Source organism: Nuphar pumila, chromosome 15 (genome assembly GCF_984573655.1).
Source record: "Nuphar pumila chromosome 15, dmNupPumi1.hap1.1, whole genome shotgun sequence".
NCBI lineage: Eukaryota > Viridiplantae > Streptophyta > Magnoliopsida > Nymphaeales > Nymphaeaceae > Nuphar > Nuphar pumila.
Window position 1 is genome coordinate 49035618 of NC_143263.1, and position 19060 is coordinate 49054677.

At 37.1% G+C, this 19060-nt stretch overlaps 1 protein-coding gene across 3 annotated transcripts in view; it reads right to left on the reverse strand.

The window, feature by feature from the left end:
- The window catches only part of LOC149815374 (glycosyltransferase BC10-like), a 54769-nt gene that overhangs the window by 23286 nt on the left and 12423 nt on the right, over positions 1 to 19060 (reverse strand). The window contains exons 3-10 of one of the 3 annotated variants that reach the window (XM_089988808.1): positions 18328 to 18426; positions 15243 to 15343; positions 15074 to 15145; positions 12570 to 12660; positions 12082 to 12162; positions 11666 to 11725; positions 11422 to 11544; positions 11287 to 11325 (exon numbers count right to left, since the gene is read on the reverse strand). In XM_089988808.1, the coding sequence (XP_089844934.1) occupies positions 11287 to 11325; positions 11422 to 11544; positions 11666 to 11725; positions 12082 to 12162; positions 12570 to 12660; positions 15074 to 15145; positions 15243 to 15343; positions 18328 to 18426 (666 nt within the window). The remainder of the gene's footprint in view (positions 1 to 11286; positions 11326 to 11421; positions 11545 to 11665; positions 11726 to 12081; positions 12163 to 12569; positions 12661 to 15073; positions 15146 to 15242; positions 15344 to 18327; positions 18427 to 19060) is intronic. The other 2 variants (XM_089988810.1, XM_089988809.1) reach the window with 2 other exon arrangements.

A 19060-nucleotide genomic window follows, 5' to 3' on the forward strand; every position in this document is an offset into this window, starting at 1 on the left:
TCCCCTCTTATGGCATTGCCCAATCTGCTTCCCGGACCGGAGATCCTGTATAGAGCAATCCTTAGTTGAGAAGGAGATTTCACATCCATGATCACATATTTGAGCAACAGAGAGAAGATTTAAATTAAGTTGAGGTACCACTCTCACGTTTGGCACAAAGAAATCTTTGAAAAAATTTAAAGTTCGAAAACTTTTTACTTGTAAAGATGTACCATCGGCAGTTGAAACATAGGAGTTTTTATAGTTATTACACAAATCGGAAAGCTCATTTTCAAGAGGGGTCATATGAAAGGAAGCTCCAGAGTCAAGGATCCAAGAAGACATACCTGAAGGAGAGGAAGAAGCTATGGCAACACCCGAGGTTGATGGTATCTTGAGTAGAGTTTGTAGTGCTTCCGATAGTTGAGCAAGAGAAAAAGATCCCTTCCCTTTGATAGTTTCATCTTTCTTTTGAGTAGCTTCTTCAACGGAGGCAACCTTATTTTTAGGTGCTTCATTTAACTTAGGGAAATTAGGTCTTATATGACCCGGTTCTTGGCAATGATCGCAAATGGCTTTTCTATAGTTGCCATTGAAATTATTTCGCCTTCCTAAGTGTGGAGGCTTATATGCTTTCACATGGTTGTCGGGTTTAGATACGGCCAAAACATCATCTCCTCCTTTAATAATGCCAAGACGAGTTTCTTCTTGACATATTTCGGCTATGGCATCTTCCAAGGGAAGAGGCTTAGATCTATGAAGAAGGGAAGATCTAACTTGTTCATATTCGGGCCTAAGCCCATGTAGAAATTGGAAAAAGTGTTCTTTTTCCATTTGTTCTCTTCTTAGTTCTACATCCACACTAGAAACCCACTTTGGTTCTAGTAAAGATAGCTCATCCCATAAGGGTCCAAGAGTGCTAAAGTAATCCCTTACACTCATTTCTCCTTGCTTGATAGTTTGGATTTTTTCTTGGAGAAAGAATTGACGAGCAAGGTCTTTTTGAGTAAACATACCTTTCATAAAGAACCATGCTTCATTAGCCATCCGAAACTTAGCAATGTTGGCGCAAATTTTAAACTCCACATTGTTCATGAACCAAGCAAGAATCTTCGCATGCTTACTTTCCCAATCTTCCACTTTAGATTGGTGATCTTCAATGGCCTTCATGTGGGCATTTCCTTCAAGAGCTTTTTCTTGATCACCATCCATCTTGGTGAGTTGGAGTTGTGGTTCCGGAACGGTGTCCATAACGTATCCCCAAAGTTTCTTACCTTTGAGGTTGTTCTCCATGGCGGCGACCCACATCATGTAGTTGGAGCCATTGAGCTTGAAGGAGAGATCAATCTTTTGTTCCCCTCATATTTAATCACTCACAAGAAGATAAACGAAAAGGAAACAACAATATATAATTACTAAACTAACTATATTAAGAAGAAGAGCATACACAAGGCTCTGATACCATGTAATGAAATATGCGGAAAACCAAAGAGTGTGATAAGCACTTACAATATCCACCAATGAACAAATAAAAAGGGGTAACACCCAAACCCACAAAGAGACAACACAACATAAAATATAAATGTCTCTTATTGAAAAGAGAGAGAGCTCTCAAGAGTGAAAATACAAGAGGGGATCACCCCTATATATACACAAAGAAGGAGAGGAGGGATGGCCTTAAGGCCTGTAATGAAATGGTGGTCTTCAACAAATGCACAAATAACTCACAAACAAGTGTCTATTGGAGACACTACAAGCATGACCCTTGAAAGGGTATAAAAAGGAAGAACACTTGAAAAATAAATAATACTTTATTCATGAACAAAATGCTTAAGAAGCATGGTGCTTTACATTGAAGGGGTTCACCCCTATATATGCAAAAAAGTGGAAGAGAGAGGAGAGCTCATTTTGAGCTCTCCAAAAGAGACGTTGGATTCCGTCTCTTAATATAGCTGTTGGACTACAATCCAACAACATTTATTATTATAGCTGTTGGACTATAGTCCAACAGCATTTATTATAGCTGTTGGACTACAGTCCAACAACTATTTGCACAGTCAAGTTCCAACAGGAACTTGACTGGATCAAATATCTAGTTTCTATTGAACTAAATGCTAAAAAAGAAAATAAAGAAAAATAGAAAAATAAAATAATAAAAGAAAATATAATAATATTAAATAATATATATATACATTACAGTTTACATTTTAACACTCCCCCTCAAACTTACGGTACAATGAGCGAAAATTTGTCTAAGAGGAAGTGAAATCTGGGAGCAGCGAGAGGCTTGGTGAAGAAGTCTGCTAATTGATATTCTGATGTAACATATGACAGATCAATGGTTCCATGTAAGTATTCCTCTCTGACATAGTGACAGTCCATCTCAATGTGTTTAGTACGCTCATGGAATGTCCGGTTGCTTGCAATGTAGATCGCACTTTTGTTGTCACAACACATCTTTGAAGCTTGCGTTGCTTTAGCTCCCATATCCGCTAGCAATCGTCTGAGCCAAACAACCTCCATAATGGTGGTTGCCATGGCTTTGTATTCAGCTTCGGTGGAGAAAAGAGAGACTTTTTGCTGCTTCTTGCACCTCCACGAAATTAAGGTTTCACCTAAGAACACACAAAAATCAGTAGTTGAGTGTCTATTATTGGGATCACCTCCCCAGTCAGCATCAATATATGCAATTAAATTTAATGAAGATGAAGCAGACAAGAAGAGTCCTCGTGAAAGAGAGGATTTTAAGTATCTAATAATACGCAAAATCGCTCTCATGTGCATGGAGATGGGAGCATGCTGAAACTGACTGACTGTATGAACCGCATGAGTTATATCTGGCCTAGTAATGGAAAGATAAGAAAGAGCTCCAACAAGCTATCTATAAGGAGTAGGATCATCAAGAAGTTCTCCATCATCAATTTTCATTTTAACATTAACAACTTCTGGAGTGTCTACTTTCTTATCATCTGTAATGCCAGACCTGGAAACGATATCAAGAGCAAATTTAGATTGAGATATCAAATACCCCCGAGGGGAATAAGCAACTTCAATGCCTAAAAAATATCTTAATAAACCTAAGTCAGTCATTTCAAAGTGAGTTTTAAGAAGAGATTTGATATTTGCAACTCCCTGTTTGTCGCCTCCAGTGATGATCATATCGTCCACATAGAGAAGAAGAATAATGATGCCTGCATCAGATTTCTTAACAAACAAAGCAGTGTCAGTTAAACAAGGTTGAAAACCAATATCAAGCATAACATGACTAAATCGGTCATACCAGGCTTTTGGAGTCTGTTTAAGACCATAAAGAGCTTTTTCTAGACGAAGAGCTTTACCCTTAGGGATACTAATACCAGGTGGGGCTTCCATGTATACTTCTTCAACGAGATTCTCATTCAGGAAAGCATTTTTGACATCTAATTGAAAGATAGGCCATGTTCTAATGGAGGCCAAGGCTATTAAAGTTCTAACAGTGGTCATACGGGTCACAGGAGCAAATGTTTCTTCATAATCGATGCCATACTCTTGGGCATATCCTTTTGCTACTAAACGGGCCTTATATCTTTCCAGGGTCCCATCACTTTTGGTTTTGACTTTGTATACCCACCTACAACCTATAGGTTTCTTACCCGGAGGAATATCTTGTATCGTCCAAGTATTGGCCTTTTCTAGTGCATCCAATTCTATTTTCATGGCTTCTATCCATTCTATATGATTTTTTCCTTGAGAATAGGATGATGGTTCAACATATGATTGTATTAATGCAATGGCGGCCCTATACGTGGGTGAAAAAGATTCATAAGACAAATTTTTCTGGAGGTTTAGAGATTCTAGACGTTCTTCTAGGTGAGACTTCAGAGTATTTTTGTAATGCACATGGAAGATTTTGCTCTCTACGTCTTGAATATTGTAGACTAACATCCCTATGGATTTGCTCTTCATTATCATCATTTTCAACAACAATAGGACTTTGATCATTGTCAAGGTCACATCCAACATCACATTCATTGGATTTTGAAGTTGGATCAATTAAAAACGAGTATTCAGTGACATCCTTGGATTTTTCAAATTCAAAGAAGCTTTCTTTTTCTAAAAAAGATACATTTCTTGACACATATAATTTGTCATTTTGAAAATCGAAACACCTGTAGGCTTTTTGATTATCAGCATATCCTAAAAAGGCACATGGGATTGCACGAGGAGAGAGTTTGTCATTTCTGTTTGTGAAAACAAAACATTTGCATCCAAAGACTCTTAATCTAGAATAATCTCGAGTTAAATTAACAAGTTTTTCTATTGGAGTTGTATTCTTTAATGAGGAAGATGGCATCCTATTAATGAGGTAGGTGGCAGTTAGGACCGCTTCAGCCCAAAAACTTTTTGGAACTTGATTTGCAATTAGCAATGTCCTAGTAGTTTCCATAATGTGCCGATGTTTGCGTTCGGCTAGGCCATTCTGTTGTGGAGTGTGTGGACATGATCTTTGATGTGTAATACCATGTAAATTGAGATAGTCTTTGAATTCGTTGGACATAAATTCTCCCCCTGAATCAGTGCGAAAAACAGAAATATCATTTTGAAACTTATTTTTAACCATTTTATGAAATATTTGGAAGTTAGCAAAGACATCAGATTTATGTTTAAGAAAATAAATCCAAGTATGTCTAGAAAAGTCATCAACAAAAATGACATAATATGTATAACCACCTTTGGAAATAACTGGTGTGGGGCCCCAAACATCCGAATGTATTAACTCAAGTGGTCGTGAGGAAACAAAAGTTCTACTAAGAAATGGTAACCTTTTCATTTTGCCAAGAATGCAGTCTTTACAAGAAAAATTTTCAGAATTACAAAATTTTTCCAAACTTGGAAAATATTGAATTTTAGACATATGAGGATGGCCAAGCCTTTTGTGCCATAAATCCAATTCTAATTTCTGAATATTATAACAAAATGCATTCTTGGGTAATTCCAAAAAGTCCATGTAATAAAGTCCTCCTTCTCTATGGCCTTCCCCAATCAGCTTCCCTGACTGGCGATCCTGTACCCAACAACTATGAGAAGAGAAGGAGATATTACATCCATAATCAGATATTTGCGAGACAGATAAGAGATTCAAATTAAGTTTAGGGATATATCTAACTTCTGGGATAAAAAATCTTTTGGATTTTTGAAGATTTTCAAAACATCCTATTCCTTTTACTTCAAGAGATGTGCCATCGGCTGTAAAAACCTTTGACACACTTGAGTTATTTTTAAGACATTCGGATAGACTATTAACATTTGGGGTCATATGAAAAGAAGCATCAGAATCTAAAAGCCAAGAAAAGTTACCTGGACCGGAGAAAGATGCAATTGCCGCTCCAGTTGAGGCTTCGGTTGAGGAGGATACCCCTTTGAGAAGAGGTTGAAGGATTTTCATCAGTTGAGCCATAGACACAGGTGCATCTTGATCTTTTGACTCAGATTCAACAGATGCAACTCTTTTTTCTTCTCTTCTTTTTAACTTTGGACATTGAGGCCTATAGTGCCCCGGTTCATGACAATGATGACAAATAACTTTTCTTTTATCAAAGTCGTTGTTTTGCCTTCCAAAATGAGGCGGCTTGTAAGTACGAGTATGATTCCCCGGTCTAGATACAGCTAAAACGGAGTCATCATCAACTTTTGGAGTACTTTTTCTAAGTCTATTTTCCTCCATAGTGAGCTCTTCTATAGTATCAACAATAGAAGGAATTTTTCCACGATGTAAAAGGGCCGATTTGGTGGATTCAAACTCCGACCTTAGACCATTCACAAATTGATAGAAATGTTCCATATCGAGTTGCTTTTGGCGAAGCTCGATATCTTCGGCACAATGCCATTTGGGCTCAAGAAGAGCCAACTCTTCCCAAAGTTCGAACAACTCATTATAATATTCTCGAATAGTTTTATCTTTTTGAATCATTGTCCGAACTTTATCTTGTAAATTGCATACATGTGCAATATCTTTAAGGGAATACATGTTTTTGAGGTATTCCCAAGCCTTATCGGCATGCTCAAACTTAGCTAGACTAGAGCATTTTTTAATGTCTATGCTATTGATGAGCCATGACATAATTTTTGCATGCCCTATCCTCCATTCTTTCCATTTCTTTTCATAAGTGGCTAACGCCTTACTCTTCTCTTCTTCCGTTAGAGGAACATCTTTATCACCCTCTTTCTTGGTAAGAGATAGTTTAGTAGTTTAGGTTCCAAATCGAAACCATCCACTATACCCGATAAACCTTTTCCCCAAATGTGGTGCTTCATAATCGAAGCCCACATTACATAGTTAGTATCATTTAGCTTCATAGGAATGATGGTGATCTTATCATTGTCATCCATCTTTTACAAGGGTAAGAGAGAAATAAATAGGAGGAGAGAGAGAGAAAAATAAAAAGAAAAGAAAAAGAGTAGACAAAGGAATAAGAGAGGATACAAAACCAAAATTTTTTGTAGCACAAGTTCGCCTTTCTTCAAACAAATCCTCTTGAGCCAAGAACAAGGTGATGAAACACCTTTTGTAAATGTGGCACAGAAATCGAGGCAGAAGCACTTCAAGATCTAAGGATTTCGTAGCTTTGATACCATGTAATGAAATGGTGGTCTTCAACAAATGCACAAATAACTCACAAACAAGTGTCTATTGGAGACACTACAAGCATGACCCTTGAAAGGGTATAAAAAGGAAGAACACTTAAAAAATAAATAATATTTTATTCATGAACAAAATGCTTAAGAAGCATGGTGCTTTACATTGAAGGGGTTCACCCCTATATATGCAAAAAAGTGGAAGAGAGAGGAGAGCTCATTTTGAGCTCTCCAAAAGAGACGTTGGATTCCAACGTCTCTTAATATAGCTGTTGGACTACAATCCAACAACATTTATTATTATAGTTGTTGGACTATAGTCCAACAGCATTTATTATAGCTGTTGGACTACAGTCCAATAACTATTTGCACAATCAAGTTCCAACAGGAACTTGACTTGATCAAATATCTAGTTTCTATTGAACTAGATGCTAAAAAAGAAAATAAAGAAAAATAGAAAAATAAAATAATAAAAGAAATATAATAATATTAAATAATATATATATATATATTACAGTTTACATTTTAACAAGGCCTTAAAAGAAGAGCCACCTAGGGGGCTCCCCATGGAGTCGTTGGGAGCCCCCAACGGTCACAAATGTGACCGTTGGGGGCCCCATCGACTCCATGGTGGGGCCCCATATGTGAACAGAAAAACAAAAAAAAGAAAAAGAAAAAAGTGCAAAATTAATTACAAAAATAAAAGGAAAATAACAAGTACCCCTATCGAGTACTTGTGAAATGACTAAAATACCCCTATTGGGTATATTAGACAATATATATATAAACATATATATAGATTACATGTATTTTAACAATAAAACTCATGAGTCATACTATGAAACTTTGAGAGAGGGTGATTGAGTCTAGGTTGAGGAAGGTTGTCATGATATCGGAGAATCAATTTGGTTTTATGCCTGGAAGATCAACTATGGAAGCTATACATCTTCTTAGACAACTTATTGAGAGATATAGAGAGAGGAACAAAGATTTGCATATGGTTTTTATTGATTTGGAGAAGGCATACGATAGAGTACCTAGGAACGTTCTCTGGTGGACAATGATGAAGAAAGGTGTTTCTCTCAAGTACATTAGTATAATTAAGGATATGTATGAAGGAGTAGTAACCAATGTCCGCACTTGTGGAGGGGTGACAACCAATTTTCCTATAACAGTTGGGTTACATCAAGGATCTGCTTTAAGCCCTTTCCTATTTGCTATAGTGATGGATGAGCTTACGCGATCAATTCAAGAAAATGTGCCATGGTGTATGTTGTTTGCTGATGATATTGTTTTGATTGATGAGTCTAGAGCTGGGGTTAATGCTAAGTTAGAATTATGGAGATAAACATTGGAAGCAAGAGGTTTTAAGTTGAGTAAGAGTAAAACAGAATATATAGAATGTCGGTTTAGTAAGCAACGAAGTAGTGATGGGAGTGTAGTGAAGCTTGGTGAGCAAGAAATATCGGTGGATGATTGTTTCAAATATTTGAGATCTATCATTCAAAAGTATGGAGAAATTGATGAAGATGTAAATCATAGGATAAAGGTTGGGTGGATGAAATGGAAAAGTGCAACTGGAGTGTTGTCCGATCGTAGAATACCATTGCGGTTGAAGGAAGAGTTTTATAGAATGACTATTAGGCCCGCTTTACTATATGGTACAGAATGTTGGGCTGCCAAGAGACATCATATTCAAAAAATGAGTGTAGCTGAGATGCGTATGCGTAGATGGATGTGTGGAAATGCAATAAAAGATAAGATTCGGAACGAGAAGATACGTAAGAAGGTAGGTGTTGCATCCATTGAAAATAAGATGAGAGAAAATCGTTTACGGTGGTTTGGACATATTCAGCGAAGGCCTAATGATGCTCCAGTTAGAAGGATGGAGAAATGGGAAAATATATTAGTTAAAAGAGGTCGGGGTAGGCCTAGGAAGACATGGATGGAGATGATAGGAAAGGATATGAATGCTTTGAACCTCACCGAGGACATGACATTGGATAGAAATGATTGGAGGAGAAGGATTCATGTGGAAGACCCAGAATGATTTTCTTTTTTGGTTCATATCGCCGACCCCAATTGTTTTGAGATAAAAGCGTAGTTGTTGTTGTTGTTGTTGTTGTTGTTGTTGTTGTTGTTGTTGGGATGTCCCAGTCTCTTATGCCATACATGAATATTTTTGTTTTCAGCAACATTACAAAATTTATTTTTGGGAACTTGAAGAAAATCAACATAGTAGAGGTCGCCTCTCCTAGAGCCTTCCCCAATCAATCTCTCGGACCGACGATCCTATATCCAACATTTGTTAGAAGAAAATTTTATATCGCAACTATGGTCTGAGAGTTGAAAAACCGAAAGTAAATTTAAATTTAGTTTTGGTATAAGACAATTTTTTAGAATAAATAAAATCTTGTTTTTTAAAATTACATATTCCTTTAATTTCAAGAGGTGTTCCATCCGCCGTTGAGACAAAATATGGAAGAAATTTTTTAGAAAACTCGGAAAGAGACCAAGCACTCGGGGTCGTCTGAAAGGATGCACCGGAATCTAGAAGCCAAGATGTCTTACCGGGTGGTGAGGAAGTAGACATAGCAGCTCCGGAAATCCCTCCGTTGAGAAGGGGTTGTAAAGCTTCTACAATTTGTTGAAGAGAAAGAGACCCATTTGACGATGAAGGTCGTTCCTCCGGTTGAGATGTCATAACTGTTGTAAGCAATTTCTTCCATTTTGGACAAATAGGTTTAATGTGCCCCGGCTCTTTACAAAAATGACATGTAAGCTTGCTATAGTCTCTCTTTGCTCCTTAACCACTTGAGTTTTAATTCTTGAAGTGAGGGGACTTGTAGGTCCTTAAATTTCTCCCCGGTCTTGAGACGGCATTAACACCTTCATTTTCTTCATTGTTAGAAGGTGTAGCAAGAACACTTGGGTTGCTCTTGCTTATACTCATTCGAGTCTCTTCCCCACTAAGTTTAGTAATTACATCTTCAAGAGAGGGGGAAGTGAAAGCGGATAAAAGAGAAGATCGGATTTGTTCAAATTCGGGCTTAAGTCCATTCAAAAAGTTGAAAAATCTATCTTCTTCCAATTGTTTATGGCAGAGCTCTATGGCTTCACCACTCCACTTAGGTTCGAGCACAGTAAGCTCGTCCCAAATAAAAGAGAGCTCGGCAAAATACTCTCTTATAGTCATCTCCCCTTGTTGAAGCGTTACCGCCCTTTTTTGGAGATAGTACTTATGAGACAAATCCCTAGAGGTGTACATCTTCTCAAGATATTCCCATGCTTGACAAACCTTTTTGCACTTGATGATATTTGCATTAATTCTCGCTTCTACGGACGAAAACATCCAAGAGAGGATTTTAAAATTCCTCATTTCTCATTCTTCATGCTTTTTTGTATATTTTTCAAGAGCCTTGGTCCTTTCATCACCTTCAATAATTTTTATCTCTCCTTTTTCTAGCGAGGTTATCTTGGGTTTCGGTTCGGGAATCGAGCCTTGGACATAGCCTCAAAGTCCTTTTCCTTTGACGTGAGCTTCCATATTTTCAGCCCAAACATGATAGTTAGACCCATTGAGTTTGAACCCAAGAGAGAAATGGGAGTCTTTTTCACTCATTGGAGATGAGATATGATGAAAAATAATGCGTACCTCAAGGGTTTCTCAAGTCTTTCTTGATAAAGGAGGCTTCTAAAATATTGCCCGAAGAAAATTATCCACTCCAAAAAACAATAGCTTGAAGGCACGTTTTTTGAGGCACTAAAAAATGAACAAACGCATGATCATTCTTCCTCAAATGAGACTTTGATACCATGTGAAAGCATCTTCAACAATATACTATGATCAAGACCTTAATATTCTTGATAACAAATATGTGCACACATGCACAATAAGAACACTTAGAAGACTTGTGCATAAAAGCACAAAATCACAAACTCTCACAAATGCACCAAAGGCATAAAAATGAATATTCAAACTTTATTAGAAGCTTGGGCTTTGACTCAAAGCCATGAGAATACAAGAGGGTAGAGGCCCCTATTTATAACCAAACAAGGAGCCACATAGGGGGCTCCCAAGAGAGTCGTTGGGAGCCCCCAACGGTCACATATGTGACTGTTGGAGGCTCCCCAACGACTCTTTGGGGAGCCACCCTATGTGGCACAAAATATAAAAAATAAAAAAGAAAGAAAGAAAAAGAAGAAAAATAAAAGAATTAAAAAAGGTTACAATCATATTCCAAAATGGAATATGCGTAAAATAAGTATTTACAGAAATACCCTTTTCGGGTGAACAATGAAACAAAAAAGAAATATATATTTATATATATAGATACATATACATATATACATAGTACATATGTATATGTATCTCTCTCTATATATATATATATATGAATATATATATATATATACGAGATTACAAGGTTGATACATAATTTAACAAAGAGGTCTTCAACATTGATCGGAAGAAGAGAGATAAGGGACAAAGGGACACATGTTGGAGCTACAACAGTCCAGCAAAAAAGGCAATATCAAAATAACAGCTAGCAGTAAATGTAACAGAAAAAGTATGCCACTTGCAAAAGCAAGGGAATAAAACTGCTGACAAAATATTCAAACATGACTGCCTATAAGTGTTATTATTGAATCTGGTTAAACACAATTTTCTACTTTAAACACGCAGCATACCTTGTCATCACTTGAAACATGTGTGCTCTCATCAATAGACTGGATAACAGAAAAACATCAGAAAACAATATTAATGAAATAAATATTAGTGTTATACAGCAAAATAAGAAAAATTATGATGAATTTAATTCGTACAGTGATATTCTTGAAGAGCTCATAGTTAATATCCAGCGCCCTGTACATCTTGGGATGCCATTTACCTTCAGACCAATCTACATGTGTCACAGACCAATTTGATATTCCAGCAGGGTCCAGCAACTGCAAGACCAACAAAAAAAGTTTGGTATGACTATCCCCCTCGCTGAAATGATGAAATCCAACATTTTGAAAAGCAATTTGTCTGGTAAAGACAAAGACAAGAAAGATTCAATGGGCTGACATGGAAAAATGTTGGCAAATAATGTTCATCTGCATAACAGTTATGGCCCTCGGAACCTGGCTGTAACATTAATGGAAGAACTCATTAGAATCAGGACATTTCGAAAAGAAAAAAAACATACAATCAATTAAAGATGTATCGACAAGAAAAGACTACAAAATTACAGATTAGTTAACAAATTCCAGCTATCCCGACTCTACAAGGTACAACAGGAATAAACTTCCAAAATGTGAACATGATGCTAAACCAAAAAGTAAACCTCCTTCATTCCTTTGTGAATGCTTGATCATATTTGAGTTTAGAAAGGAAGGTAGTTAATATGTACTTAAGAGGGAAAATACGAGACAACAAAGTATTAAACTTCAGGTATGCTTAAAACCTTCTAGCAGCAATATAGAAAACATAATTTACATTACCTTGCAGAATTGCTTGAATTTTGAGTAGTACAGGCTGTCAGCCAATACTATCAATGCATGTTGTCTCTTCATTGTAAACCACTGCAATATGAAATAAGAGAGTTACTGCATCATATCCATGATCTGCAATTCTAAAGCTTCTTAGCAACCTAGTCGTATTAAATGCAATATACTGGTATCACAAAGAAAAAACTTAAAATAAATATTGCAGTTTTGCCATGTGTGCAATGTCACGGTGCAGTCAGGGGATAACATGAAGGTGAAGGCAACTTTTGGAAAAAGTATAATATAACTGCACAGATGGCAGCAAAAAATTATGTGAATTTTTTCCCGCCTGACTTTTATTTTCCATCTATCAACATGCCACTCTATCAAGGATCAGCATAACAGGAATTAGCATGTGCAGAAGAGCAACACATGAACTTGACCTAGGTGATGAAAAAGAGCATCACCAGCAGCAGCACACTGATCTTGACAAAAAATAATACCTGTGCCCCCTTCCTCCAGTCTTCTTTTTCAATTTCTGGTGCCATATGATTTGAATACCTGCCTGCTCCATGTGGACCAAGATCGTCAAAGCTAAAATGAAAAGATAAAGAAAAATAAAAAAACGATATCACCCAAGATTCCACGAGAGTTCCAGAATACTGTAGATACAAGGAAAGCAGGCAGAAATAGATTTGAAATGAATGATTTCCAAAACAATGCACCACAACAGTACACTCACTCACACACAATGTGTGAGTGTGTGTGTCTATCATTATAGGAAAAATAGATAAGTTTCAATGACTTAATACTAGTATCCAACAATCATGTAGGTGAGGTTCCAAATTTGGGAATGGAGATAATTTTATATGATGTGCATCTATCAATTTGAAGAACCTTATTTCTGCTTCTTGATTAAGTTTTGAAATAAGTTAATGAACAAGTAAACATTCTTGTTGATATGGATCCAATTTAACCCAGATCTTAATTGGCAATGATTGGTATGAGCCCAAAAGAACCCGGATCCAAGGAGGCATTGAACGAAGCGGATCAAGAAGGACCCGGCCCTCACTTGAAAAGATCTAAATCCAAGGAGGACTTGGAAGGACCAGCTGTCCCTAGTGGGACCCACATGGAGGTCGCCCTCCCCTTGGGAGGAGCCTTGGTGGACGTGTGGAGGAAGTAAAGAAGGTTGGAATTAGGTTTTCCCTAATTCTAGCTAAGTCAACAAGGTAGTACTTAAGCTTGGAGAGGTCTTACCTATTATTGGGTAGGAGCTTGCGAGGTGTTACCTAGATTTAGGTTTTGGTCAAGGAGTCTCTTCTTATTTTTTTGAGTTTTTTATTATAAGCTTGTAACTTGTGTAGAGTTCTAAATAACCCCCTCTACACTCTATATAAACCCCCATGTAATGTTCTTTGAGTTTATAAAATGAATTGAAGTTTGAATCTCTCCCTCTCTCTAAGCCCCTAGGCTTCTCTCTCTCATGTTTCTCTCTTGATGGACCAAGTTCAAATCTCTAGTAGGTCAGGAACTTGAAAAATTGGCCCAAACCAAGTATGGTGGACTCAAGTTCGACAGTGGACAAACCCTTGCTGCACCAACCTCCATCCAAACAACCATCCTAACCTGCAGCTCTATAGTAGAACTCCTCAAGAGTGTCTACTAGGTCCTTGTAAGTCAAACCAGCCCTCACCTTAGCCCAAACCCATGTCTACACCCATTTAACCCAAACTGATTCCAAAAAACCCAACATATTCTGCATGTGAATTGTAGAATCTGTCCCGACTTCCCTAAGTCATATCTCCTAATCCCGACCTGATCTAAGCCTAAGATTTTAGCCATAGGTTCTCTCACGTGTCACCAACCAACCCTCAAAAAATCAGCCTTAGATCCTAACCCAGTAGAGATAACTGAATTTTCTACTAAACCCTACCGGACTCAAAACCAAGGTTGCCAGACTAGGAAGCGGAAGCGGAAAACGATACGGGAAGCGAAAGCGAGAAGCGATGCATTTTAAAATGTATAGGAAGCGAGAAGCGAGGAATGAAATAAATAAATAAATATAAGAATTGAATGGGAATCAAAATGAAACACATAAAAACTAAAATAAAAGTGAAAAACATTAAATTTCATGTTTTTAGTGTAAAAATAATTTTTTAACAAAATCTAAAAATAATGACTACCAAATTAGAGAAATCACATGGAAGTGAGTGAGAAAAGTGAGAAAACACATAAAAAACAAGACAAGTTGAGTAAGAGAACATATAAGAAGAATAAATGAAGCGTGTGAAAAGCATATGAGAAGCATGGGAGAATCGATGTTCTCATCAAGTTTCGGAAGCAAGGAGTATCGCGCTTCCGAAGCGAGTTTTCGGGAAGCGAGCTTCCCACCTATCTAAGAAGCTTCCGGTAACTCTGCTCAAAACACAGTCAAAACCCAGTCTGAACCTAGTTCCCTATAGCTTGTTCCTGAGCTCATAAATCCTGAACCAAGTGGAGTTTGACCTTGATATTTTACCAGGACTTACTTCCACGTGTCCTAAAGATCTCTCTAAATTTTCAGCGTTTTATCTGCTGTAATTTGGGAGTATTGAAGTTTTTTCAAAACCTGTCAGAATCCAAACTGAACCTGACCCTGTTTCTGACCTAGCCAACTTACCTAGACCTACCCTTGAACCCAGACCTACACCATGGGCCCATGCACGTAACATTTATATGGTGCTATCTGTTGTGAAAATCTTAGCATTCCAAAAGGGTCATTCTAAAAGAAGGAAGTTTCTCAAAAACGAGAAGAATATGTCTTGAATTCAATAAGCATGGTTCATGGAAGTTTACAATTTGCAGTTGATCCAAACTTCCAAAACATGGATCCTAGCGCCTTCTTGTGTAGCAATCATAAAGTATTCAGTTTCTAACTTATCCAAGTCATATAAAAGACAGATAAAAAACAAGCTGTTACTGACAGTAGAATCACTTCTTTTTTACTATTCCACAGATATCTTACCAGTCAATAAAACTAAGGTTCGTATCCATCAGGTACCTATACACATAGTCAAAATTATGCAGTGGCACACAGCTGCAACCAAGCAACGGAGAATAAATGAAGTATTTGTAGTCCTGAACTGAAAAAATATTAAGAGTGCAATTCACAGGAAAAGTGATAAATTCCAAACCTGTCAGAAAGCAAAACAAAATGTTGGTTATCAGGATCTTGAAGGGCAGTTGCCAGAAGTCTCTTTTCTGCATCAACCATTGAAATTTTGCCCCAGTCAACCTGCATGATGCTGCTTGTCTCAATAACATGAATATAATATTCAATCAACCGAGAATGGCTGATGCCAAGGGATGCTTGTAAGAGAAAGCTCAATTGTTTGAAATGTCACACTGATTTAATAACAGAGCCTGCATTCTCATGGTTCACGGAACTAATTTTATGATGCACCTTTTTATCTCTTCAATAAGATCTTGCAGATTATTAAAAAAAATCACTAACCAAGGCAAAAATGAATTTAAGAATAAACTTGTATTGTGTGTTTATATCCAAGTTAAGCCACAAACACCCCCAAACCACATTGATTACACATTAATTTCATTCATAGGTCAAAGAGCCGTACACAAGATGTCACTTTGATTCATATATATTGCCAAGGAACAATCTTTGCTGGCTGAAAGGGCTTTTCCTTTTTGAAGTAAAAGTAGTTTATTAAGTAATCAGCAAGGTGACAAGGCGTCACACCTTACAATGAAGTCGGTGTTGGCCAATCCATGATAAATCCAAATTAGGCCACTTATTCCTAGCAAATGTGCCAATATCCAGTTTATCTGAATATGAATTATTTTGGGATTGCAGGGTTGATTTTTGGAAATTCGGTTACTCCTTTCAAGGTATATAAACCACCAGGCAGAATGCAGCCACCACTTCCAAACAGTTCAACTCCTTGACTTCCAAATGTTTGGTTAGTCCGATAAGATCCCTAATGGAGTCCTCTTTAACATGAGGCATAACAACCGCCAAGCAAGACAAAATAATTTTTGGAAGGGCAATATCACATTAAGATGCTTTGGAAACAATAAAATTTGATAAGTTTTGAGGTTTAAAATTCAGCCACATTATCAAACTTGATCCATAAATGCACACAAAGCTTCCAAAAATGTGACAATGTAACCTTTTTATGACAAAAAAAACTCCAAAATGTAAACCACACCAAATTATCAGCAAATAATCATCTCCCAAAGTGCCCTAGTTTCACAGTTGACAACAGAAAAAAACCAATCAAAGTTTTTATATTAAGATTACCATTTTAAAAAAACCAAATTGAGATCAAGCACATCTATTAGCACACCGTCATGATGTGAGGATGCATCCCAAGGTAAATCAGAATGATCGGTGTTTACAGCATGCATCAAGCATAATACATTATTCGCACATCTTAAGATTATAAACTGTGTCTAATATGATATCCATTAAACAAATTCTTGACACGTTAGGCCAATACTTGTCTCCAGATCCAACTAGCATATGAAGTAGTATCAAATTTGGTTTAATCGTAGATTCAAACCCAACTCAATTAAAGAATGATGCTCTTTTAAAGCTTTAAATAGAAGGTCAAACGAAACACAATAAAATGGAGAGATTGATTTTTTTTCATCATTTCACTTCGATTATTTTCTGATTTTTTTATAATAATCCATCAATTGTTAGTCAACAGATAGTAAGTTTATATCCCAGACTAGTGGATACCCTTTGATTTGCATCAAATGGTATTAGTGCAAGGTTTTTGTCTCCAATTCTTTGCTCATGACATCAAAAGAAAGTTCATGGGTAAATTCTGCAATAGAGGTGATCAAACAACATATTAATCAACTCCATTTGAAGTAGATGAAGAATTTAATCTACTAAGAAACAAACCAATGTAACAATCAAAGCAATTATGCAATAGGTCATACCTCTTGCCATGTCTGAAAGGAAAGGAAAATTAACATTATCAAGTTTGAATAAAAAAAAAGAACACATCCTATGTATTATGAGACAGTGTCCAAAGCATGTCCAAAACAATGAATGCTTGCATAGGACATGCACAAGATCAACATCCACAACAATTTATAAATGCTGTTTTTTTGTCCCTACCCAAATCCATCCAACATATGTACACTGGCAGGCAATCTGCTTTTTGCAAACAAATCCATCTGTTGGTTTTCCCTTGGACCAAAGTTTCCCATTGGTTACAGGTGGTTTTCTTTCCAACTTATTTCTAAGCCAGATCTCAAAATCCAATTGAAAAATCCCTAATGGAACCCAGCAACCCCTCTTCCTTTAACAAATCTAGAAAAAGTGTCAGGAAGGATTTTCATAAGCCACATCTGGCTGGAGCCCAACTACTGACCAAAACCAACCAACAATATCCCCTCCCATTAGCTGGCAACCGATGGCTGGCTTAGATCATATGGCCATGAGTGTGGTGACTTTCCTCTTTCCATTTATCAAATGGTGATATAGGCAAGATCACCAACAGCCAGAAGGACAGCGGCACTGCCATCACATCACTGAATGAAGCACCAAATGAACTCTACTTTCAGAGTACAGCATATCAAGCATCAGATTAAAAGGCATGAATAGGGATGCACACGAACCGGATTCAAACCGAGCTTGGGCTGGCTCGGCTTGGCTCAACAAGCAAATCTGGTTGACCAAGCTCGGCTCGAGCAGAGCTTGAATAACCTTTGCCCTGGATCGGCTCAAACCAAGCCGAGAACAACTTGGCTTGAGCCGAACACCTTTAATTTAAAAACCTTTTTAAATTTTTTGAAATTTGTGTAAAATTCTTCTCCAAAAGAGAGGAAAACGGTGGGATTTGAACCCATGCCACTTCCAAAGATGCCCAAAGAATTATCCATTAAGGTAAGACCCCTTTTTGTGGTCACATTATGAACAAAATACATACATATATAAAATCTAATTTTTTACATAACTATGTGAGCTGAGCTTAATCGGGCTTAATGAGCTTATCCGAGCTAGACTGCATGTTCAAGCTCGGTTCATGTATGTGTATCGAGCCTGAACCCTTGTTCAAGCTCGGCTCATTTATTTTTTTGAACGAGTTCAAGCCAAGCTTAAACGGGTCGAACCCGAGCCGAGACCGAGCTAGCTCGACTCGTTGTGCATCCCTAAGCATGAAGCACATATAACAAAAATGGATAACACTGAGAATTCAATACAAATGCAAAGAAATGGTGGCCCAGAAGAAAGAGAAGATATACCTTATCACTTCGAATTTCTCTGTTCATGAACAAAGAACTTTGAGGTTCTGGTTTTCTCTTAGATGCATGTACATAGATCGAGAACCTCTCTTCATGACCCTGAGGCTCAAATGTAAAGATGAATTAGAAAACCATCATACTCGATAGTGAGCCTGTGTTAGTGAAAGGGAACTCACTTTCAAATCTTCCATACATACAACTAATAGTCACCATAAGGAGTACAAAGCATGTGTTACCTACAGAAATATATCACACAGGTTTTGCAAAGATGCAAAATGGTTGGAAGAAAATGTTTTTCAGGTTAATCTGATTTATCAATATTCATGATGACGGCAATGATATTTATTAAAGTCTGAAACATGTTGACTACAAAATACTTCAAAACACAATTACATAAATGAAAAAAAAAATCATAAAAGGCTTGATACAATTACAACACTTGAATTACATCAAGTGATGCTTTAAGGTGTCATTCTACCTCTAGAGAATTCACACAAGGCCAACTTAAGTCAATTTTCCTGTACCTTCAAGAATGAAATTCATAAAAAACTTCATTGAATTACAACACTTGAATTACATCAAGAAAGTGATGGCTTCGGTGTCACTCTACCTCAAGAGGATTCACATAAGACCAACCTCTCTATATTATTAGTTTTGTAACATCCAAAAGCCCCCAATAACTTTTCTAATCTCCCTTGGGTTTAGAAATAGTCTGTACATGTATGATATGCCC